This window comes from Lepidochelys olivacea (assembly GCF_965140295.1).
Source record: "Lepidochelys olivacea isolate rLepOli2 genome assembly, chromosome: 9".
Lineage (NCBI taxonomy): Eukaryota > Metazoa > Chordata > Testudines > Cheloniidae > Lepidochelys > Lepidochelys olivacea.
Genome location: NC_140419.1, coordinates 75496324 through 75520845, shown reverse-complemented (window position 1 = coordinate 75520845; position 24522 = coordinate 75496324). Strand labels below are relative to the sequence as shown.

General features: G+C 40.4%; 1 protein-coding gene across 26 annotated transcripts in view; it reads right to left on the bottom strand.

Moving 5' to 3' along the window:
- LOC311526465 (uncharacterized protein) overlaps positions 1-24522 on the bottom strand; it is a 257232-nt gene that overhangs the window by 79286 nt on the left and 153424 nt on the right. For 17 of the 26 annotated variants that reach the window (XR_014713019.1, XM_084639540.1, XM_084639533.1 and 14 more), the window contains one exon: positions 20214-20311. The exons of the other annotated variants lie outside the window; for them this stretch is intronic. Coding sequence is in view for 16 of the 17 variants with exons in the window: in XM_084639540.1 (XP_084495666.1) it covers positions 20214-20311 (98 nt within the window). In the remaining variant the exon portion in view is untranslated. The remainder of the gene's footprint in view (positions 1-20213; positions 20312-24522) is intronic. 26 annotated transcript variants of the gene reach the window in all.

The following is a 24522-nucleotide window of genomic DNA, read 5'->3' as shown; positions in this document are numbered from 1 at the left end:
ACTGCAAAATAGCTAGTTTAAAGCACAATAGCTATTCTGCACTATCTCCAAGGATTGACTCAAACCACCCAAAAAGCAGTTAATGCTGCATAAGAGTGTCCACACCAGGAGCTATTGTGGAATAGCTATTCTATTCTGCACTAGCTCTTCCAGACTTTTTCCCCACGTGGACAAGTCTTAGGAAGTACTCCAGATGACGTGTTTAACACATATTTACTGTATTTGCTTTTAGGCTGGCCTTAGATGTTCTACTCAATTTTTAAAAGGTTGCTTGAACAATGCTACCGTGATGCTAGAACAATTTTCTCCCTAGAAATGAAGAAAAAAAATATGTTTAACAAAATGCTTCATCCTAATCTTTCATTTGGCAACATTAACAGTAACTCTAGTGACTGACGGTCTTAAGAAAGTTTTTTTGAGAAGTTGGTTGTGAAAGACATCTATTAACACAACAGAATGAAAATTCAAGTTTTGTCCAATTTTGGTGCAAATGAAATTTTGTTTACTGAAATGGAATGTACTGTAGGGAAGAACTATGTACAAGGACTCTTGAATTCTTAAAAATCCAAATATTCTGGATTAATACAAAACATTTTCAGATGAAATAATGAATACAAGTTTTAGTTAACTGAAAACAAACATCAAGAAGAAAATAGTCCTCCTTGAAATGATTACTATTACAATACATAAGAAAAACCACACTGAGATTTGGATAAACAAAGTGGTCCAAGAGAGTTACCCACCCAACTCCAATTGACCTTCAGTGGAAGGTAGGCATGAGACCCAGATTTTTAAAAGTATTTAGGCATTTCTCTGCTCAGCGTTGAAAGGTCTAAGGTTTAGTAGCCTAAATCCCATTAGAACCTTGTTGACTGTCAATGAGACTTAGGGTCCTAAGTGTCTAAGTCACTTTTGAAAATGAGATTTAGGCTCCCAAGTCAGTCATTCCATAGATTCCAAGGCCAGAAGGGACCATTGTGATCATTTAGTCTGACCTCCTGTGTGAAACTGGCCAAAATAATTCCCAGAACATACCTTTTAGAAAAACATCCAGTCTTGATTTAAAAGTTGTCAGGTGATGGAGAGTCCACCACGACTCTCGGTAAATTGTTCCAAGGGTTAATTATGTCCAATGCTAAACAGAGAAACACCTTTAAAAACCTGAGCCCTAGCTCTCTTAGGGATTGTCTACACTGCCCCACAGTTCAGAGTAGGGAGGCATGAATAGCAGTGCCTACCAAAGTACTGCGCTATAACTTCCCTGATGTGGACACTGCAGGCACAAACTAAAAGGTTGCTAGTTCACATTAACGTAATCCTCTTCCAACAGGGTTACATTTATGAGAGCCTGGAACCTTTTAGTTCACCCCTGCAACATGCACACACTGGGAAATTACAATGCAGTCCTTTGGTTCACACTGCTATTCAACCCCTCCTCCCCCACCCCATAGGCCAAACTGTGGGGCAATGTTGACAGGCCCTTAGGCTCCTTTGGCAATCCCCGCCTAAATAATTGAGAATAATAAGCTCTGGATAAAAACGTTTTGAATGCATTACATAACCCCCCCCCCACACACACACCAACTTATTTATATTGATAAACTGAGTGGGAATGTGAGAGTTCTTAAAGAATTTATTTTAAACTTTTGAATTTAGTCTTTCCAGAAAATTGCGGATATTTCTTATATAATATTATTTTTTTCCAGGATAGGAGGATAATTCAGAAAGTGTACATCCTGCAACTTGACTATAGTTTCAGTGGTGATTTTTTTATTCTGCTACGTCCATTAGGTGGGTTATAATTAATTTTATATCAAATTATTAAAAAGTATCAGTTTGATCATTATAAATAATTGTTTTGAGTAAGACAAGATCTGAGAGGTGGCCCCACTACTAATGATCTAGAAGTTGTTTAGTGTTGATTAAGAGACATCAAGGTCTGAGAGGGTCAAGGCTTTAGTGCACAAGTGTCTAAATATGGATTTAGCAGCCACAGTATCAGATATGTTCCAGAATCAAAAACTATGTTTTAAAGCAATTAGGGTTGAGTAAATGTGAAAATAAATTTAAAAGTAAAAGTTGAGCTAATAATGCTGGAAATAATAATTATCGACTCTTTACAGGTGATCTGGATCAATTCCACAGTCCCTAGTAACTTTTTTTTTTTTTTTTATAAAACAACAGTTGTTATAAATGAGAAGTTGTACCTAGTTGCATTTGGAAGCTACTTTCTGATTAATAATAATTTCAACAATGACTATCACAAAATAAATTCCAGGGTAGTTTCTCACAGAGCATGTAATTCAGTCAGCATATAGTGCCATATAGACTGTGATGCTTTAATTGTGAGCTTTTATCACATTCACTCATAATTAGGCTACAAAAAGCTAACAGGTAGATTCAAATAATATATGTATTACACACTGTAAATAATTTTTCATAGTTTGATACTTTAGGGATACTGTACTTTATTGAAGGGTACAATATATAACGTTTCTCATATGCAGATTAGAAATTTAATTAAGTATTTAGTGGCAGATTCTGCCTTCAGAGTATTCTTATAGCTCATTCACTAGAACAATATAACAGCTTGTGACTTTAAACCAGCAAAATAAGAATGTTACTGGAATAACTTTGCGCAGAAATAGCGACTTTCCAATTAACTTGAAAACATGCTTTAGCTAAGCTGTGGATGCAACTTTTGCCATTGGAGAACAAATGGTCAGGATAATTTGCTGTGATATACTTGATAGTCAAATACGTGCTATACAGTAAAAACAAAAAAGGAAACAGCTACAGGTAAAATAAATGGTAAAAAAGGTTTTAAAACATCACTGTTATAAAAGTATGTTTTTTTTTCTATTCTAGTATCATCAACATATCCTGGGACATTTCACAGTACAGCCAGACTGTTGGCAGGGATATCTGTGACAATTTAAACAGATAATCAGACGTGTTAAATAAATGAAAAGCTGAAATTACTCGAACAAAGCTCACTATAGTGGGATAAAAAACAGACCATAAGAAAAGTATATGTGACACTTTGCTCCCTTTTTCATTTCCATGGTTCATTACTTAAATTAATTGTAAGGATTTTGATTTTTGAAATTATAAAATAACAAAATATGTGGAATGCATCGTTTACATTTTTGAGAGTTTATAAACATAATTAAAAGGACAAAATTATATTTTCAGCTATTATTATTTAAGACTGAAGATTTTGTTGAAAGGGAGAACTATTATTTGAACCAATCTGAAAAATGTGTCTTGACATAGTGGCAAAGAGTCCTGGGGCACCTTATAGACTAACAGACGTATTGGCGCATAAGCTTTCGTGGGTGAGTACCCACTTTGTTGGATGCATGTATCTTGACATACTTTATTCAGTGTTTCAGAGTAGCAGCTGTGTTAGTCTGTATTCGCAAAAAGAAAAGGAGTACTTGTGGCACCTTAGAGACTAACAAATTTATTTGAGCATAAGCTTTCGTGAGCTACAGCTCACTTCATGTGCCAGCAATGCCCCTCTGCCATGTACATTGGTCAAACTGGACAGTCTCTACGTAAAAGAATAAATGGACACAAATCAGACATCAAGAATTATAACATTCAAAAACCAGTTGGAGAACACTTCAATCTCTCTGGTCACTCGATTACAGACCTAAAAGTCGCAATACTTCAACAAAAAAACTTCAGAAACAGACTCCAATGAGAGACTGCTGAATTGGAATTAATTTGCAAACTGAGTACAATTAACTTAGGCTTGAATAGAGACTGGGAGTGGATGGGTCATTACACAAAGTAAAACTATTTCCCCATGTTTATCCCCCACCCCCCACCCCCCACTCCCCACTGTTCCTCAGACATTCTTGTCAACTGCTGGAAATGGCCCACCTTGATTATCACTACAAAAAGCTCTCCCCCCCCCACCACATCCCGCTTTCCTGCTGGTAATAGCTCACCTTAAGTGATCACGCTCCTTACAGTGTGTATGGTAACACCCATTGTTTCATGTTCTCTGTGTATATAAATCTCCCCACTGTATTTTCCACTGAATGTATTCGATGAAGTGAGCTGTCGCTCACGAAAGCTTATGCTCAAATAAATTTGTTAGTCTCTAAGGTGCCACAAGTACTCCTTTTCTTTATTCAGTGTATCATCCAAGGAAGAAAGTTACAAAGCTGGTAGTTATTGCTGGTACATTTTGAGCTAGAGTTCCAAAAAGGCTAAGCAAATGTGAGTTTAGCATTTTTCATTCTTGCTCAATCTTCAACTTTTAGCAATTACAAACTAATAGAATTGCTAAATTAAGATTTTAATCTTGCTCCGGCTGATGTTGTCATGTGTTGGTTTTAATACTAACGAATGTATGTGTTTTGATATTCCTCATGGCTGCATTACCATTTCCTGCTGGGTGAAATTGCGTTTTGTTTTCTGTCTGGTTTTCTTAAAATATTAAGCCATTTTAGGCAGAAGAAGATTTATTCTTCTACTGCTATTTTTTAGAATGTTGCTTCACTTGACCTATTGGTGTTAGGCATATTTTTCAGATTTCACCCAGTGATCTCTATATTTTTCTTATATTTGCATTTTCACAATCAAATACACTTCAGTGTGCTTTTGCAACTAGTAACCCACCCCTCCGCCCCCGCCCCCCCTTACAAGTCATCCTGGAAATTTGATCCCAGTGCAAAGATTTCTGCTTATACAGTATGTAGACATCATAGTTGGCATAATACATTCCAGAAAAAAAAGTACAGAAACCTACAAGCTGAAGTTAGAAATTTCTAGCCAGTGAGTCAGATTTCTAATTGCATCGTGACGGGACAACTCTAAAAGTCAGAGAGAGGGGAGAGCAGTGCTCATATACACAGGGACAGACTGTGAACCCCTTCCTCATACTAGAGAGCAATTACCAACCCCTGAGTAGTCCCATTAGCGTGAAGGAGACTACTCGAGTAACAGCTTGAGTGAGGGCTTCACAATCTGGCTCAAAGGTGAATAATCTAAGATACACAGACAGATTTCAGGCCACCCCCCTCATTCTTTCCTCAAGCAAAAGTTCCATTGCCCATTACCTAAAGCACTGGCTTTCAAACGTATTTGATTGCACTCCCCCTTCTTTGTAGTAGTTTATGCTTCCCCTCCCACCACACAAGCACATATACCAATAAAAAGCAACAGCATGCAATGCTCACTAAATATTAAAAATAGTAAGGCACTGATTCAAACAGAGCCATTTAAGTATATACCATGTACATTTGAAGTGAGATACTCCTTACTGGCATCACATTATTGTTACTAGTGTGATGGGTGAGCCTGTTTGTTGGAGCAGAGCAAGTCCATCCTGGGTTGGATGCTTGAGACAGTTATTCAGAGATCCCCTTCTACACAAAGACAAGATCGTTATTGTTTTGGATGTAAACTAGGGCAGAAAAGGCTGCTTCGCATAAGTAGGTAGATGCAAAAAGAATTACGAGATTCATTGCAGCTTCAGATAACACCGAATACTCCACTTGCCAGCTGCCCAGCTCTGAAGGCTGCACCGCTGCCAGCAGCAGCAGTGGAGAAGTAAGGATGGCAATACCATACCATGCCACTCTTACTTCTGCTCTGCTGCTGGTGGCGTCTCTGCCTTCAGAGCTGGGTGCCTGGCCAGCAGCCGCCACTCTCCACTCTGCCTTCAGAGCTGGCTGCCTGGCCAGCAGCCGCCACTCTCCACTCTGCCTTCAGAGCTGGGTGGCAGGAGAGTGGTGGCTCCTCTCTCCTCTCCACTCTCCAGCCACCCAGCTCTGAAGGAAGCACACAAGTAAGGGAGGCAGGGACTATACAACTGTATGAACACATCCACAAAATTTGCTCTTTATACCCTGACCAACCACAAAAAGTACGTGATTTCTCTGTGATTTAAGTAGACTCTTATGCTATATCTGGAGGAATCAGGTTTGCTAGTTATTCATTGCTGTGGGTAAAATGTGCACAGTAAGGTTTTTTCCCTGAAAGCTTCTCATCCCCTCCCTCCTCCCCCCCGGTCACTGAATACATTCTGTACCTCCCTTCTCCCACCCCCCCCTTTGAGAACCTCTGAAGGATGGTCCACTTTACAAGGACTAGGGCAGGCTGAATTTAGCACTGTTTGTTATCCCTGAGCTTCTCTGTTCAGCAGGCACTGGGTAACATCTGAAATTAACATATTTCCTCAAATCCCCTGGGTCTGACAGAATAGTTCTATGACAGAAGAAGAGGCATATCCATGTCACAACTAGGATAAAATGATATTTCCTCTGGGTCGTCTGGTCGCATCCTACAGATATAAAGTGAGAATATGAAACACAACTCACTTTGAAGATAAAGATGAGCTCAACTAGTTTGGCAAACTTGAAGTACAGTGGTGAAAGTAACAGTGACTTCCCAGTGATTTAGCACAAGGTTTTCAATGAATCTCATTAGATTAGCGCATGTTAAAAATGTACCTTCAAAATGTGGGGGAAGGAGGGAGGGCAGTTTGGATCACTACCAGTTGGCCGGGTATGTTTCCCCTTTTAATCAGATTCTAAACAGAGGTCCAGAATGTCCTTGAATACAGTTGGTTACAATATGTTACCCAGGAAATATACTTTATTATCGAGATAGCCTATTTGTAGTAATTGCTAGAATGACAAATATATGGTAGCGGCACATATTTTGCGTGGCCACTGGTAAGGAGGACATTCAAGTGTTAGAAAGTCCCCACTACTCACAACTGCATTGGAAGTGTACTGTCAAAAGGTTTCAAATCTGTATTGATCTCATTTATGAACATTACACATTGCCAGAAATACTTTGAAAAGCTAAACAAAAATAAAGTGTTATTCACACAATACATAATGGACTCTATCTTGCCAGCTGCTGATCACTGAGACCCATTCCAGCAAAGGATGTGAGTAGCCTCACTGAAGTCAATGGGACTACTCACATGCTTAAAGTTAAGCACTTTGAAATGCTTTGCTGGAGTAGGTCAAAGTAATCAGTACCTTGGAGGACTGAGTCTTATAGAGGTACATACTGTAGGTCAGATCCTCAGCTGGTGTACATTGCCATAGCTCCATTGATTTCAAAGGATCTACGCTGATTTACACCAGGCAAGCACCTGGCCCAATGCTCAATGCTTCTAAAACAATACCAGACTGACAGCCCTGGAGACTGTACACAGAATAGGCATAGTGTGTACATTGTTTGGACAAGAATGTACATAGCAGAACATACATTTATTCCCTCTTTATTTACAAAAGGAAGATTTTCTAAAAGGCACAAAGGGGAGTCAGTGGGAGCTGGCTGCCTAACTCTCCTTAATTTCTTTGAAAATATCCTCCTCAATCTGTGCTAGCCCAGGGGTAGTGCACCTCTAGCCACTGCAGTAATCTGTCTTGTCTGGCAACAGTGGCAAAGAAGAGCATGATGTGGAGGATGTCCAAGTAGAATGGGTCAGATTTTCAAAAGTCAGTGGGACTTGTGCACCTCAGTCACGTAGGTGCTTTTCAGAAATCACACCCCATATCCATAAACTGATATGGAAATCCACATATCTTGCATAACACTTCAGAACTGATTGGCTTGCATAGGTGAAAGTCATGCACAAAATGGTGTAATGTACATATTTTCTAATGGTCCATAAAATTGGATATTGATGAAGAGCCATGGCATAAAGGACTTATTGTAAGGGCTGTAGGTTGTCTGGTCTAGCAGTCAAGCTGAGCTGGAGCCCATTAATCAGGGGTGGCAGTCAATGAGCAGGGGTCAGAGGAATCACTAGAGTCTGGTTTAATTAGCAAGCATCAGTGTCAAAGTCAGACCTGGTCAGACACTGGAGATCACAGATTGTACCAGGCTGGAATAAGACGCAGGAATCCAGGTCAGAGTCAGGCCGGAGATCAAAGGTAGCACCTGGCAAGAGTCAGGCTAGAATGGAAGGTGAGGTGATGCCTGGAGTCACAGCAGACCCAAAGTCTGTGTTGTTGCCCAGACAACGTCCATAGATGGAACCCATATCCCTATCTTGGCACTGGAACACCAAGCCAGTGAGTACATAAACTGCAAGGAGTACTTTTCAATGGTGCTGCAAGCACTGGTGGATTACAAAGGACGTTTCACCAACGTCAATGTGGGATGGCTGGGAAAGGTACATGACGCTTGCATCTTTAGGAACTCTGGTCTGTGGGCACAGCTGCAGCCAGGGGCTTACTTTCCAGACCAGAAAATAACAATTGGGGATGTTGAAATGCCTATAGTTATCCTTGGGGATCTAGCCTACCCCTTGCTCCTATGGCTCATGAAGCCATACACAGGCACCCTGGACAGTAGTCAGGAGCTGTTCAACTATAGGCTGAGCAAGTGCAGAATGGTGGTAGAATGTGCCTTTGGACGTTTAAAAGCACTCTGGCGCAGTTTACTGACTTGGTTAGACCTCAGCAAAACCAATATTCCCATTGACAGGTTTTAGAGTAGCAGCCGTGTTAGTCTGTATTCGCAAAAAGAAAATGAGTACAGATGCATTCAGACTGCATCCAATGAAGTGAGCTGTAGCTCACGAAAGCTTAAGCTCAAATAAATTTATTAGTCTCTAAGGTGCCACAAGTACTCTTTTTCTTTTTGCGAATATTCCCATTGTTATTACTGCTTGCTGTGTGCTCCACATTCTCTGTGAGAGTAAGGAGGAGATGTTTATGGCGGGTGGGAGGTTGAGGCAAATCACCTGCCCGCTGATTACGTGCAGCCAGACACCAGGGCGGTTAGAAGAGCACAGCAGGGCCCGCTGCGCATCAGAGAAGCTTTGAAAACCAGTTTCATGACTGACCAGGTTACGGTGTGAAAGTTCTGTTTGTTTCTTGATGAAAACCTGCCCCCTTGGTTCACTCTACTTCCCTGTAAGCCAACCACCCTCCCCTCTCCCCTTTGGTCACCACTTGCAGAGGCGCAATAAAGTCATTGTTGTTTCATGCATTCTTTATTAATTCGTCATACAAATGGGGGGATAACTGCCAAGGTAGCCCAGGATAGGTGGTGGAGGAGGGAAGCACCGGGTGGGGTGGGAGGGGAGGATGGAAGGACAGGGCCACACTGCACTTCAAAACTTATTGAATGCCAGCTTTCTGTTACTTGGACAGTCCTCTGGGGTGGAGTGGTTGGGTGCCCGGAGGCCCTCCCACCACGTTCTTGGGCATCTGGGTGAGGAGGCTATTGATCTTGGGGAGGAGGGCATTTGGTTACACAGGGGCTGCTGCAGCGGTCTGTGCTCCTGCTGCCTTTCCTGCACTTTCTTGTGCAAAGTAAATGCAAAGTAGGTATAAAAACCACTGCCAAATGAGTGTGGTAGCATTTTATGGACATTCAACGCTCACTTTGCATAGATATAAATAATAACACAGGGCAGTAGAGAAATAGAGCCATCATTTTTAACTACTTGCAAAGTAACTTGGTCCACCTTGTGGCAACTGAAGTTTTGTACAAAGACTGAGGATAGAATATAGTCTTGCAGCTAAAAAACTAGAGTGAGAGAGAGAAAAAAATGTTTTATTTTATTTCCTTGTTGATTTTTTTTATCTTGCTCAGCAATGTTTGCGTGATTAACATCTCTAGTATGTCTGCTCTGCTCAGGAACCAAAATACTGGGTTTCCTTTATTCCGTCAGTAATAATTAATTAGGTAGTTAAAAACAACTGCCGTTACTTTGCTGAAAACAATCAGTGGTTTCTACTATGCAGTGGTACTCATGCATTACCTCAATGCCAAAAGCCCCAAATCCATTCTTGGCTGGGAATCCACTTGCCTGGGGAAGGTATGGTCCCTATAGCATACAGTCATTCCTTGCCAAAGTAATAGGGGCTGGGGAGGGAGTACTGAGATACTCAGAAGTCTGGACCCACACATGCCACTGAAAATAGAAAATTGTTCTCTTGATGAATGAATATCTTTGAAGGGGAATTCCCATCTTCATCCCGTAATAATTATTTCTGTCTTCCTGACAAGACAATGTAAGAAATTCACACCCGTGGATACAAATCCCTCTTTTATTTTGAATGTTGTTTATGCTTGTATGGGACTTGAAGTATGTACCTTGGCACTGGCAAAATTAGAATTGTCACTCCTATTATTTCCTTGACAGCTCTTTCCATGCATGTTCCTTCTAGCACATGACTAGCACTTGGAAAGGGCCTTTCTATCAAAAGAACAACATTCACAGCCTTGACACCTCTTCTGCCTCCACTAACCTCCACCCCTCCACTCCTGAAGCCAAAATAACCTGTAATTAACTAATTAATTGCACAAAAACAAAAAATCCCTACCCCATGCAGTTTTTACCCTGAAAAGAGAGACGAGCCAGAGACTCCATGAAGTTCAGTAGGGACTTTGCTATTGTTACTGATTTTATGTGGGATACTCTCAGACATTACCATGATAGACAGAAATAAAAGCCCTATGTCAATGGAAAATTCAAACTTCTCTTGATTTTCTTGGAAGATCTTAGTTACCAGCACAAATTCATAACCATAAATTAAACTGAATTTGTTTTACTAATGACAGTGGGCTGTTTGTTAGCAAAGCATGTTTAATAACATTCTGGTGTGCAAGTATTCTTGTACCAGAGTGTAATTCATATTGAGCTTACAGTAAGGTTTAGCTAGGTATATTTTATTTCTCTGACTTTGTGTATTCAGTTCATTTCAACAGGCATTATATGGAGCATTCCTTTGAATATACTTCATGAATCATGTCCATTCTGCCTGGAGAGACAAGGTCGGTGAGGTAATATCTTTTATTGGACCAACTTCTGTTGGTGAGAGAGACAAGCTTTCGAGCCACACAGAGATTTTCTTCAGTATTCAGGTCATGACCTAAGAACAGCTCTGTGTGGCTCGAAAGCTTGTCTCTCTCACCAACAGAAGTTCGTCCAATAGAAGATATTACCTCATCTACCTTTGTTGCTCTAATATCCTGGGACCAACATGGCTACAACTCCATGGCATACATTCTGCCTGCTGTTACTTATACTAAAATGGTAAACACAGTGTAAAGGGACACATACCACTGTAGCCAGCTCTTTCTTCGGGTAAATAGAAAACACCCACAATTAATTAATGTAAGCTCTTAATGTAACACTTCCATGACATGTTTGGGAAGGACACCTACTGTGTAACCTCTGGTAAGTAAAGGCTTTTCACCAGACATTTGATCTCCACTGCAAAAAAAAGAAAAGAAAAGAAAAGTTTGTGGAGCCTGAATGGCTCAAAAGATTAGTATCTTTTTAGTATTAGAATATCTCACTATAATGCCACATTGCATCTTGGGTTGGTGATGAGTCTAACCAAAAAGCAGCTACCATCTGATGGATGCTCACTAACCTATTTAGATAAGCAATTAAGGATTGAGAATGGGCATACTTCAGCTGGACCTCTAGGTCAGGGCTGAGGCACACTGGGAGACAGTGGAGGAAATTGCCTGACCTGTATCTGTTCTGCAAATAAGCAGGGATCTTTAGTCTCCATGGCTGTCTTCCCTGCCCATTTCTGGAGTACTGTTTTCACCACAAACATTTTCAAACCAGTTGACCAAAAGTGCTTTACTAGCGTGGCTTTCAAAAAGCAAATCTTTAAAAATAGCTCAAGGGGTACCTATATTGTCAAAATGGTTGCTACCTCAACATTTATATATATACATGTATAGTTCTACTGTATCTTGTTGTGTTTTAGCTGCAATGGAATAATGCAATCCTGATTGCACTGCTTTATACCCGTTCTATGCCTTTGTTATTTTATTGATTTCAATGGAATTATTTTAGATTTATACCTCTTTAATCAGTCTGACTGGAATCAGGTCCTGTACGTCCGGAAAGTGGTCCTACTATTCTACAAAGAAAATAGACGACAGCTTTCAAAACACAGTGAAATCCTCTTAGTCCAGAGAATACTATTGGGTCTATTCTGACCTCTGAGAGTGCTGATTATAAGTCGTGCAAGCTGATCTTTAGTTTTAAATTCTTCGCATTTGTTAAAAAAATAGCCATGAAGCTGAGCAAGACAGAAGAAACCGACATACTAACTATTGCTTGCTTAGCATACTACACAATGCACAGTATGTAGAACAGTGAGAGAATTTTGCAGCAAACCATTTTTTGCCAAAAAATGCCAATTTGTCTAAACCCAAACTGTTTATGAAACAAGGTCAATTTTGTCAAATCTCCCAACAAAAAAAAAAATCCATTTTTTTTTTAAATTGTCAAAATGTCCATGTTAAGTATCCTCACACCTTCTTGTCAACTGTCTAAATGGGCCATCTTGATTATCACTACAAAAGTTTTTTTCTCCTGCTGATAATAGCTCATCTTAATTAATTAGCCTCTTACTCCACCTTTCATGTTCTCTGTATGTGTATATATATATATATATATATATATATATATATATATATATATATATATATATATATTCTTACTCTATGTTCCATTCTATGCATCCGATGAAGTGGGCTGCGGCCCACGAAAGCTTATGCTCTAATAAATTTGTTAGTCTCTAAGGTGCCACAAGGTGTTCTTTTTGCAGATACAGACTAACACAGCTGCTACTCTGAAACCTGTCAAAATGTCCTGTTTCAACATTTTTGAACCAAAACGTTTTGGGTTTTTTGAGTGACAATGACTTTTTGTTTTGAAATGTTAGTAAATGTAGACTAAAAATTGTTTGAAAAGAGAAAAAAGGACAAAAGTTAAATGAAGCATTTTGAAATGAAAGGATCCTGGGAACTACAGGCCAGTCAGCCTCACCTCATTCCCCGGAAAAATCATGGAGCAGGTCCTCAATGAATCAATCCTGAAGCACTTACACGAGAGGAAAGCGATCAGGAACAGTCAGTATGGATTCACCAGGGAAGGTCATGCCTGACTAATCTAATTGCCTTCTATGATGAGATTACTGAGAGGGGGGATTTGATAGCTGCTTTCAACTATCTGAGAGGTGGTTCCAAAGAGGATGGTTCTAGACTATTCTCAGTGGTAGAAGAGGATAGGACAAGGAGTAATGGTCTCAAGTTGCAGTGGGGGAGGGTTAGGTTGGATATTAGGAAAAACCTTTTCACTAGGAGGGTGGTGAAACACTGGAATGCGTTACCTAGGGAGGTGGTGGAATCTCCTTCCCTAGAAGTTTTTAAGGTCAGGCTTGACAAAGCCCTGGCTGGGATGATTTAATTGGGGATTGGTCCTGCTTTGAGCAGGGGGTTGGACTAGATGACCTCCTGAGGTCCCTTCCAACCCTGATATTCTATGATTCTATGAAATTATCGAAACAAAATGTTTTGATTGACCCAAAAAATCATTTTCTAAATTTTTTGGTTTGCAAAAATTTCTGAAATTTGGGCTTTTCATCCTGATTTGGGAAAGGAATTTTTTTTTCATATCTAAAAAAAATTTATGAGATGGGCAAACTATTCCTCACCCATCTCTAAACTGGCTTTTATCTGGGGCCTGATGCTATTCCTGACACAGAGATGGATAGATCCCTATTCACTGCAGTAGGAGTTGGACCTGGCCCTTGATGAGTATGTCTCATCACTATTTGCCAGAATTTACCACTGCCACACACAAATCTGTTATTATCCACTGTTTATTACGGCAATTTATTGACATCAGACAGGCTGAATCAAGAAACCAAAGTTATAGCAAACTATAGAAGGTCAAGAGATGGATGCTTTCAAAAGTATTCCCTCTGCTGTTTGGACATATCCCTCATGTGAGGTCTTACATAAGCATTTTAAATGCCTGTATGCCACAAATCATCCTGTGTTCTGTTGATGACGAACAGTGCTAACTACACTACTACCACCTATTAAGAGTCTTCCTGGTGCTATAGAGCCCTTGACTGCTAGCATAAATATATATAAATCCACTGTTAACAATTTTATATATACATCTGGGGCTAGATTATTTATGATATAGAATTGTTATTATATAAACATAATTAAATCTGTGTATATATCTGATGTAGTTGCAGCTGGACACACGGCAGGTATGGCACATGGTAAGAAATAGTCCGAGCACTGTTTTTAAGAACTCTCTAAAATATTTCTAAAAATGTTAGTCCATAACACATGCAATATACAGAATACATGATGGTGAATAATAACAGCTCATGAGTAATGCCGTCTGTGATCAGGGTCCCAGGAGGGGCCACGTTGAGGTTACTCAATTAGGGCAAACTGCAAAGAATGGGACAGACAATCCCCCAAACTGGTGGATATTCCAGTACTTAAATTTACCAAGCCAGCACAAAACAGCTGTATAATACCTTACTAGTTACACAGGAGCCAAAATACAGTTCCCTTAAAAGCAACGCAGCTTTTGGGCTCCCTCCCAGACAGACAAGTCAAATATGAAAGTTCTACCAATCCCAAAGGATTGGACACATTACCTCCAAAATTAATGGATATTCCAGATTTTACCTAAATACACACTTACAGCCAATTCTTAGTAATTAAACTAAAAAATTTTAAAAAGAAAAGAGAGTATTTGTTAAAATATCAATACACACGATATTATTTAGTAGCTTACGAAAGCTTATGCTCAAATAAATTGGTTAGTCTCTAAAGTGCCACAAGTACTCCTTTTCTTTTTGCGAATACAGACTAATACGGCTGCTACTCTGAAACCAGTACACATATGGACATGAGTACAGTTCTGAGATCAGTTTCATAGTAGAGATGGTGAGCTTTGTAGCTGCAAAGAGTTTTTTCAGAATTAGTCCATAGATTATAGTCCAATGTTCATACTCAGGGTGATCCAGATGGGACTGGTGATCTCAGTCTTACAACTCAAGCTTCCCCTACATAAAGTATCAAGCAGATCTGAGATAAAAAGGATCAGGCCCCAGGAGACATTTATACAGTTCCTGGCCTTCTCTTGACAGCATGGAATCCTTAGGTGAACAATAGGCAATCTTCAAGACTTTGAAGTAGATCTATTTCCTAAGCATCACCAGTAATTAGCTACAGGAATTAACATAAGGCATAATGCCTGTTTTCCACCATTTGCAGGTGATCTGCTATATACTTCAAAGAGAAATTAATACAGTGGTATCACTATATTTACACTTCATTTAAATGTTAAGATCTCCATTGGATCTCTGAATTAACAGAATATAGCATAGACAGGAAATATTCGATTACATTGTTAACTTCTAATAATATATATGTAAACACACAAAACCACAAACATTATCTACCAATATGTCTCCGGAGGTTGAATTTGGGTCATTTACCCTGCAGAATGCTTACCCTTTCTGGCCATGCGTCACACCATTATTCCAATCTATGCTGATAAAATCTTTATACCACACTGTGCCATTTTTGTAAACTCCCTATGGGTATATTTCACCAATGCCCAAAATGCTGATACAGGATTAATAAACCCAACTGTCAAATACAATTGGTCACAGGAAGATAGGATGTCTAAAGGTTATATATAGTTAAAGGTATATTGAATTGGTAAATATGCTTATTCTTACAGTGACAAACTCCATGATACACAAATGGGAATTACAAGGAATATATCCTCTGTGTAGATATGTGTGTGCTTATGTTTGTGTACTTCAAACTTCTTCAGATACTTTCTTAAAGCCAAATGGTTAAACTTGGTACAATATATGATATGCCCAGGGGAAGGGAAAGCAAGAAAGGATTCTGATGGTTGTTGAAGGCAATAAAAGGTTCTATTATATATGATCAAAACATCCAAGATGATTAGACAAAAATAAACATAGCTTTTCACGTTATTTTAAAAAAATCAAAATGAAAAGAAAAATAAAGAATTGATTCAAGAAGTAAGGCATTTAATCAATTAGAAAAGCTAATGAGGAATATCTATAGGCAAAAAACCCAAACAGAGAAATATGGATTGAACAACAAAATTTGGACTTGCAATTTTATGGATAGAGAAACTAAACAAAGAACATTTCTTTAATGAAAACCTAAAGGGAGTGGAAGGGTCTTTCACATCAGTTACACCAGTTTAGTCAGACAGTTACTATTTATTCTGTCTCTGAAGCTGAACATTCATGTTCTTGGCAATCATTAGTAAAGTCAGAGAAATCAAACACTTACCACTGGGCTAATGGACCTGGCAATTTGGGGGCCATTTTTTAGGCTGTTCTACATGAAAAATATTAGCCTACATAAGATCTTGTACATTCACTTCTTAATATAGGGGATATATGAGAATATAAGACCTGCCATACTGGGTCAGACCAATTGTCCCCCTAGCCCAGTGTACTATCTCCAACAGTGGCCAGTACCAGAGTTTCAAGGGGAGTGTACAGAACAAGGTAGTTTTGGAGAGATCCACCCTGTCTTCCCCTTCCAGTCAGAGGCTTAGGGTCACCCCGATCACAGGGTTACATCCTGACCATCTTGGCTAATAGCCACTGATGGACCTATCTGCCATGAACTTATCTAGTTCTTTTTTGAACCCAGTTATACTTTTTGCCTGCACATACTTATTAAGGACAAAAGTCCAGAAATCTGGAGATTCTATACATGCAGTGATGCATTTATTTGCATATAGATGACATCATTTGCATACCTTGTCTTCTTTTCTCTAAACGAAAGAGTTGTTTTTATTTCTCCTCCTGCTCCCACTTCCCCACCACAGCATCAGATGTTCTGCTGCATCATTAGTACCAACCCCATTTGTTCAAAAATCGTGAAATACATTAAAACAGTAATGAGACTGGCGAAAAATATCATCAGGTTGTTTTTTATATATCGTCATGTTATTTTTTTTTATCAGTTTACTGATTTTTGAACGTTTAGCTGGAACTGCCCCTTTTTTCCTCTCTGAATTTCAGGAAATTCAACCAGAAATAAATAAAAAAATAATGGGAGAATGACATACTTGCCAATATAGTCCAATATAAAAAGAGTACATTAATGTTCTGTAAATATGAATAAATCATAATGAGCTTAATCTGAGAGCTCATAACTCCTCCACCCAGACCCACTCAATTAAGTCCTTAGGTCACATATCCTTCTCAAATAATTCTATATGTGCCCCCTGGACATGCAGCCCACCATTAATTTTGTTCCCCCCTGTAAATATAGACAGCGCCCCCCCAGTTAATTCTCTACACAATTCATTCTGCTGTTAAACACAAACCCAGCCCTCCCCATTAATAACAGAACCCCTCCATCAGTCCTGCCTCTCCAGATACACAGCTCCCCCAAAGAGTTGCCATCCATCTATTTTGTGGTTGGGGTATCAGCAAGAGCATGGGCCTCTTCACTTCCCCGTCAGGTCTCGGAGAAGGGGGCAGCAGCATCAACCCTCCCCCAGCACAGGGGAACAGCTTCCTGATTAAAGGCGGCCTCTTTACCCCCACCATGCCCACCTGGAAGGGGGGGGCAGCAGGAACATGTGTAGAAAGAATAGTAAATATGGCAGGCGACCAGCTTGGCTTAAGAGTGAAATCCTTGCTGCTCTTAAACACAAAAAAGAAGCTTACAAGAAGTGGAAGATTGGACAAATGACCAGGGATGAGTATAAAAATATTGCTCGGGCTTGCAGGAGTGAAATCAGGAAGGCCAAATCACACCTGGAGTTGCAGCTAGCAAGAGATGTTAAGAGGAACAAGAAGGGTTTCTTCTGGTATGTTAGCAACAAGAAGAAAGTCAAGGAAAGTGTGGGCCCCTTACTGAATGAGGGAGGCAACCTAGTGACAGAGGATGTGGAAAAAGCTAATGTACTCAATGCTATTTTTGCCTCTGTCTTCACGAACAAGGTAAGCTCCCAGACTACTGCACTGGGCAGCACAGCATGGGGAGAAGGTAACCAGCCCTCTGTGGAGAAAGAAGTGGTTCGGGACTATTTAGAAAAGCTGGACGAGCACAAGTCCATGGGGCCGGATGCGTTGCATCCAAGAGTGCTAAAGGAGTTGGCGGATGTGATTGCAGAGCCATTGGCCATTATCTTTGAAAACTCATGGTGATCGGGGGAGGTCCCAGATGACTGGAAAAAGGCTAATGTAGTGTCCATCTTTAAAAAAGGGAAGAAGGAGGATCCTGGGAACTACAGGCCAGTCAGCCTCACCTCAGTCCCTGGAAAAATCATGGAGCAGGTCCTCAAGGAATCAATTCTGAAACACTTAGAGGAGAGGAAAGTGATCAGGAACAGTCAGCATGGATTCACCAAGGGCAAGTCATGCCTGACTAATCTAATTGCCTTCTATGACGAGATAACTGGCTCTGTGGATGAAGGGAAAGCAGTGGATGTGTTGTTCCTTGACTTTAGCAAAGCTTTTGACACGGTCTCCCACAGTATTCTTGCCAGCAAGTTAAAGAAGTATGGGCTGGATGAATGGACTATAAGATGGATAGAAAGCTGGCTAGATTGTCGGGCTCAACAGGGAGTGATCAATGGCTCCATGTCTAGTTGGCAGCCAGTATCAAGTGGAGTGCCCCAAGGGTCGGTCCTGGGGCCGGTTTTGTTCAATATCTTCATAGATGATCTGGAGGATGGTGTGGATTGCACTCTCAGCAAGTTTGCAGAGGACACTAAACTGGGAGGAGTGGTAGATACGCTGGAGGGTAGGGATAGGATACAGAGGGACCTAGACAAATTGGACGATTGGGCCAAAAGAAATCTGATGAGGTTCAACAAGGACAAGTGCAGAGTCCTGCACTTAGGATGGAAGAATCCCATGCACCACTACAGACTAGGGACCGAATGGCTCGGCAGCAGTTCTGCAGAAAAGGACCTAGGGGTTACAGTGGACGAGAAGGTGGATATGAGTCAACCGTGTGCCCTTGTTGCCAAGAATGCCAATGGCATTTTGGGATGTATAAGTAGGGGCATTGCCAGCAGATCGAGGGACGTGATTGTTCCCCTCTATTTGACATTGGTGAGGCCTCATCTGGAGTACTGTGTCCAGTTTTGGGCCCCACACTACAAGAAGGATGTGGAAAAATTGGAAAGAGTCCAGCGGAGGGCAACAAAAATGATTAGGGGACTGGAACACATGACTTATGAGAAGAGGCTGAGGGAACTGGGGATGTTTAGTCTTCAGAAGAGAAGAATGAGGGGGGATTTGATAACTGCTTTCAACTACCTGAAAGGGGGTTCCAAAGAGGATGGCTCTAGACTGTTCTCAGTGGTAGCAGATGACAGAACAAGGAGTAATGGTCTCAAGTTGCAGTGGGGGAGATTTAGGTTGGATATTAGGAAAAACTTTTTCACTAGGAGGGTGGTGAAACACTGGAATGCATTACCTAGGGAGGTGGTGGAATCTCTTTCCCTAGAAGTTTTTAAGGTCAGGCTTGACAAAGCCCTGGCTGGGATGATTTAGTCGGGGATCAGTCCTGCTTTGAGCAGGGGGTTGGACTAGATGACCTCCTGAGGTCCCTTCCAACCCTGATATTCTATGATTCTATGATTCTATGTGCCTCCTTACCCCATCTCCCTGGCCTGGTTGGAGGACAGCAGCACTAATTAGGGCCCTCGTCTTCCCCTGCCCAAGCTGAGGGTAAAAGAGGGCAGCATTGGAGGCTGAGGAGTCAGTAGGAAAAGCAGCTCCTCAGCCGGCTCCAAAAGCAAATGGATGGAGGACTTGGGTGGGGGCAGGAACAACGTCTTATACACCTGCTTAGGGACCAGGATGTCCCTCTAACATAGAGAAGCTTGGACTGGCTGCCCTTATAGGGAAAGGGCCTCTAGCCACACAGAGCCCCGCAGCAGGGTCAGAAAATCCATGGCCTTCAGGGAAAATGCAGAGCACTAGCAGAACGGACAGATAACCTGGGGCTGGCTCCCTGCAGGCTGGGGAAGATCAGGGGACAGTGGGGCACAGACTCCCGGGATCCTGCTCTGTCTCCTTCCTCTTCCTCTCCCCCACAATGCTCACTTTTTCTCCAATTTGGCGCAGGACAAAGTGGGGGGGGGGTGAGCAAAACGCTGGTAGGAGCTTCCTCTCCTGCCCCCCAAGCTGGTTGCCAACTGCTGCACCTCTGCTCAGCACAGAAAGAGTTGCCAACTCTTGGTGGCGGGGGGGGAATGAGCACTCCCTTTCAAAATAAGCCCCGCCCATTTCAGGGGGAGGAGAATGGGGGTATTTATACAAAGTCCATTTTTTTATTAGTTCTAAGTTTTGCTCCATACAACATTAAGTTACACATTAAAAATATTGAAATAATAAATGTGTGCATACTTATAGTATTAAAAAAGGTCATCCTCACTCTCTCCATCCTCCATGGTCTCTGTTGCCTCAGTGTGGTACATTCTTGTGTTGAACCATTGAAGCATATCCTGATGTGGGACAAAAAATTGGACCATAAGATGTGTCAGTGGGTGCACCAGAGAGTTCACGAATTTGGGTGTGTTTTCTTCATTGAACAGGAGCGGGGAAAGGAGGATTCTAAAATGCTAATGCTGTGCGTACACACTGATACCAGTCAATCACTGAAACCACTCCCACAACTATCATTAAACTATAACTTTGTGTTGAAGTCATCTATCACCAAAAAAGCCCAAATAAGCAACCTCTAAATAAAACAAGTCCAATAAGCCGCAACCTGTTACTCTCAAAACAGTAAAGTGACTTTTAAAAAAACAAGCCCAATCCCACTTATTATAACATATAGCAATATTACTATAACATTGCTCTACTGATGGCAGCCAGAGCTGCAGCTGCTCAGTCTCCTGACTGTGGCCTCTTGTGCTATGAGGCAGAACATCAGTGTAACTGTTGAGTGTAGTGGGGTCTCCAGAGGGTTGTGATAACACAGCCCTTGTCTACACTCAGTCCATGATAGCCTGCCACCCGGTATTGCCTACCATGCTAACCCCATGCACTATACTCACCCCTCCACCCAATCACACTGCAGAGGCACATGGTATGGATTGTCAGCACTGTAATATTTGACAATGTTGATATGTAAAGTGTCATCATTTAAGATAGAATTATTAGCCTGGGGAGATGAAGGGAAGCTATCTACGCCTATGAGAGCTGTCTTTAGGGAGGCTGGCTGGCTGAAGAGCAGTTCAGATTTAGAAGGTGCTCTTCACAACCAGAAGGACTCAGCTTATTTATTTATTTATTTTTATTTTTGGAAAGTTTACATTTCACAGACCCCCAAACTGATCTTGAGACAAGAGCTGGATGAATACACCAGGCAAGCAGGCCATGTCCAGCCCACAGGCCTGGAATTTGACATTCATGGCTTACTGTAATATTTGGCAGACTCACATGTGTTTTCAGTGAAGTAGAGCCCTTTAAAGAAAAAATGAAGCAGAAGGCAGGAGTGTTGGAATCCAACATGAGTTTTGCCATAGCTGAACTGAAGGATAACTGAACTATAAATTGTTTATATTGCTTTATTCTGTACAATGTTTGTGAAAAACCTAATGTTTCTCAGATATTGATAATTACTGCTGGATTAATACTGCTAGCAGCATTTCTGAATATTCATTTGAATAACAACAAGTGAGTAAGGATCACAGGATCGGGTTCTGAAAGCTTCTCTAGTGGAAGTATAAACCAGATACCTTATTCAGGAAATTAATTACCCTTCCTCAGTAGTGTCACAACTACCCCCACAAGTCATTGCTGTTATCTTGTCTTGGAAGAGGCAGATGCCCACAGTGGGTCTACGTACTAGGAAGTAAAGTTCCTAACTGCCAGGTAACCTTCATCTTTTAGGAATTGTTTTCTAGTGCATTCTGCATATATAAATTATATTACTTGGGGGGTTTTGTGTCTCTAGGCAGCATTTTGTCCATATAATAAAGTTTTCTAGTCATCCCCCTTAGAATCACAACATGTCTATTATTGCATTATATTTTCCTCCTCTCCCACTCCCCAGCTTTTCAAAGGAAATCCAGTTGTTAACTTGGAATCTCCATAAGAATTGTTTTGTCTTCAAACCTATCTTAATAATAGTCTTACTCCAAGCCTTGTAAGAAAAGCTTATAATAATTGAAGGATATTATTAAATGATGATGGGGGTATGATACATAACATATATCAGAGAACATTTTCTGCTACTATATTGGAACATTTTGGTGACTATTTAATATTTTGAAAGCAATAAAATTAATTAAAACACAAATGTCCAGTACCATGTGGAAAAGGTACAAATGAATACATTGAGTCTAGTGGTGATCTCATTGTCATTGTGTAACTCCACGGATTTTAATGGAGTTACACTTTACTTGTACTGGTATAAGTGGGATCGATATTAGAGTCATTATATCATGCTAGTCAACAAGCCTGAGAAAATCCCTTAAGTCCCTCTAGATAAAGCCATTGTTTTTCTGGAGGTTTCATGTTTACAAATAAAGCTTTTATTTCAAAGCCAGCTATTGAAAAAATGTAAAAGGCAGCAACAAAGCAAGGGATTGGTGAAGCATTTTATTGGCATCAATCAGCAGACCATATAAAGGAGTCAGACCCAGTAAATCAGACCTAGAATAAGAAAAAAGTCAAACAACAAAAATATTCTCATCAAAACTATGATTTTGATGAACCCTCTGTATTTCAAAGCATTGCCCCAGTGTGACAACAGAAATCCGGAGTTACTGCATAGAGTAGGGTCTCAGGCTTATGGGCAGGCCAAGGTTGGAGCCAGTCCTTCAACCCTGCTCCCTACTTAGGTTTAAAAGTAAGCATGCCATAGGAGGCCCTTTCCATGCCTGAGGGTGGTGAGCAGCATTTCCAGTTCCCAGGCTACAATGCAGCAAAAATAGTTCGCCACTTCCAAAACTTAAGATAATGCTGAAATACAATGGCAGGTATCCCTTCTAACCTACACCCAGATGTATCAATATACAATTATTCCATTGATCTTAATGGGAATTGTGTGTATTCATTGCTCAGAGCAATGAGAATATACAGTAGTCCCCAAATTTTATGAACTGCACATTTATGAAGCTCCTTTTAATCTGCAATGCTTTGTGACTCCTCATTAAAACATCCAGGTCCTGACTCAGGAAAGCACTCAAGTAGGTACTTAAGTCCCAGCATATGCTTAAGTTCTGCCCTGAATAGGTTTGATTACATGAACTGGAGCCCAAGTGCTGTCAGATTGTAATTTGAATATTAGAATTTCCCTTATGCTTTCACTGCTTTAATATACTCTTGAACATCTTATTTGAATTAGTTGCACTTAATACATGAATTTACATAACTGGACTGAACATTGTCATATATGGATGTTATGTTACATCTCACATTTTACCAAGATTTCAGATTAACTCCTAGAAGTTTAGTTCATAAGACAGACTCTGCAAACCAATGTGAGTAATTTACTCATGCAAGTTGTGTCAGGAAAGTCTGCTCACCCTGTTGAAGTCTATGGCTAAGCATACCAGTAAGGGTTTGCAGGAGTGGAGCTTTATCTTAAAGCAAAATAATATGAAATAATCTACCCCAAACTGCTCAACTGAGAAGTGAGCTGTAGCTCATGAAAGCTTATGCTCAAATAAATGTGTTAGTCTCTAAGGTGCCACAAGTACTCCTTTTCTTTTTGCGAATACAGACTAACACAGCTGTTACTCTGAAAACATAACAGTGATATCAATGATGCCATAATTTAATACTGCATAGCAATAATAAAAATGATTAAAATAGTCAATTCAACGAATATGGGTAGGATGTACATAATATGCCCAGGTAACACCAGTTTTTAACCTCAACACAAAGTTGAAAAATGTAATTAACTAAACAAAAATGTAGTTACAATATTTTATCGCCTCTCTTTCTAATAGCTTTCCCCCATAACATTCCAAGTACGGCCCATATTCTCATTCCTGAAGATAGAATAACACACAAAATAGATGCTCAGAAGTCATGTGATGATCATGCTATATGAACATAGATAGATGAGAGGAAAGGCAAATAAATAAATATGTGGGGTGGAAAAGTCAAGAACACTCCACGGAGCATACAAGGAAAGGGTGAAGAATACAGTCTTTCAATTTGCCAGTGTGCTAAATCATTTTGCTGTGTTCAGATACCATGGGTGCTGGGTGCATAATAGACAGGCAGATAGATACATTAAATAGACATTCAGCTTCTGTTACATTTAACATAAACATGTTCTGTTGGAGAAGCAATTCTTTATCAGTTTTTGATAAAGTGCTATTATCATGCAATTGATTCCACCAGTGTCCCATGAAATCATTTTGGGGCCAAATCCTCCTGGCCTTATCCCGTACAGATAGTCCCATTGAAGTTACTGAGTAAGGCTAACAGGATTTTGCTAATTATGTCACTAAGATTTGCATTTGATGCCATGTTTTTACCTCAAAGTCTAGCCCACAGATGTCTAGAGTATTTGCTGGTAGGGTACCACTTGAAGTATCTTATTTCTTCTCAGACCATCGTACTTACTCACTCACTCATTTACTATTTCTAATACCATCAATTTACAAGGAGACAGGTCCTGAGAGGTGCTCTTCAGAATTACTATTCCCATTGATGGCACTATGAGATTCAAGCATTCAACCTTCGTGGGGTG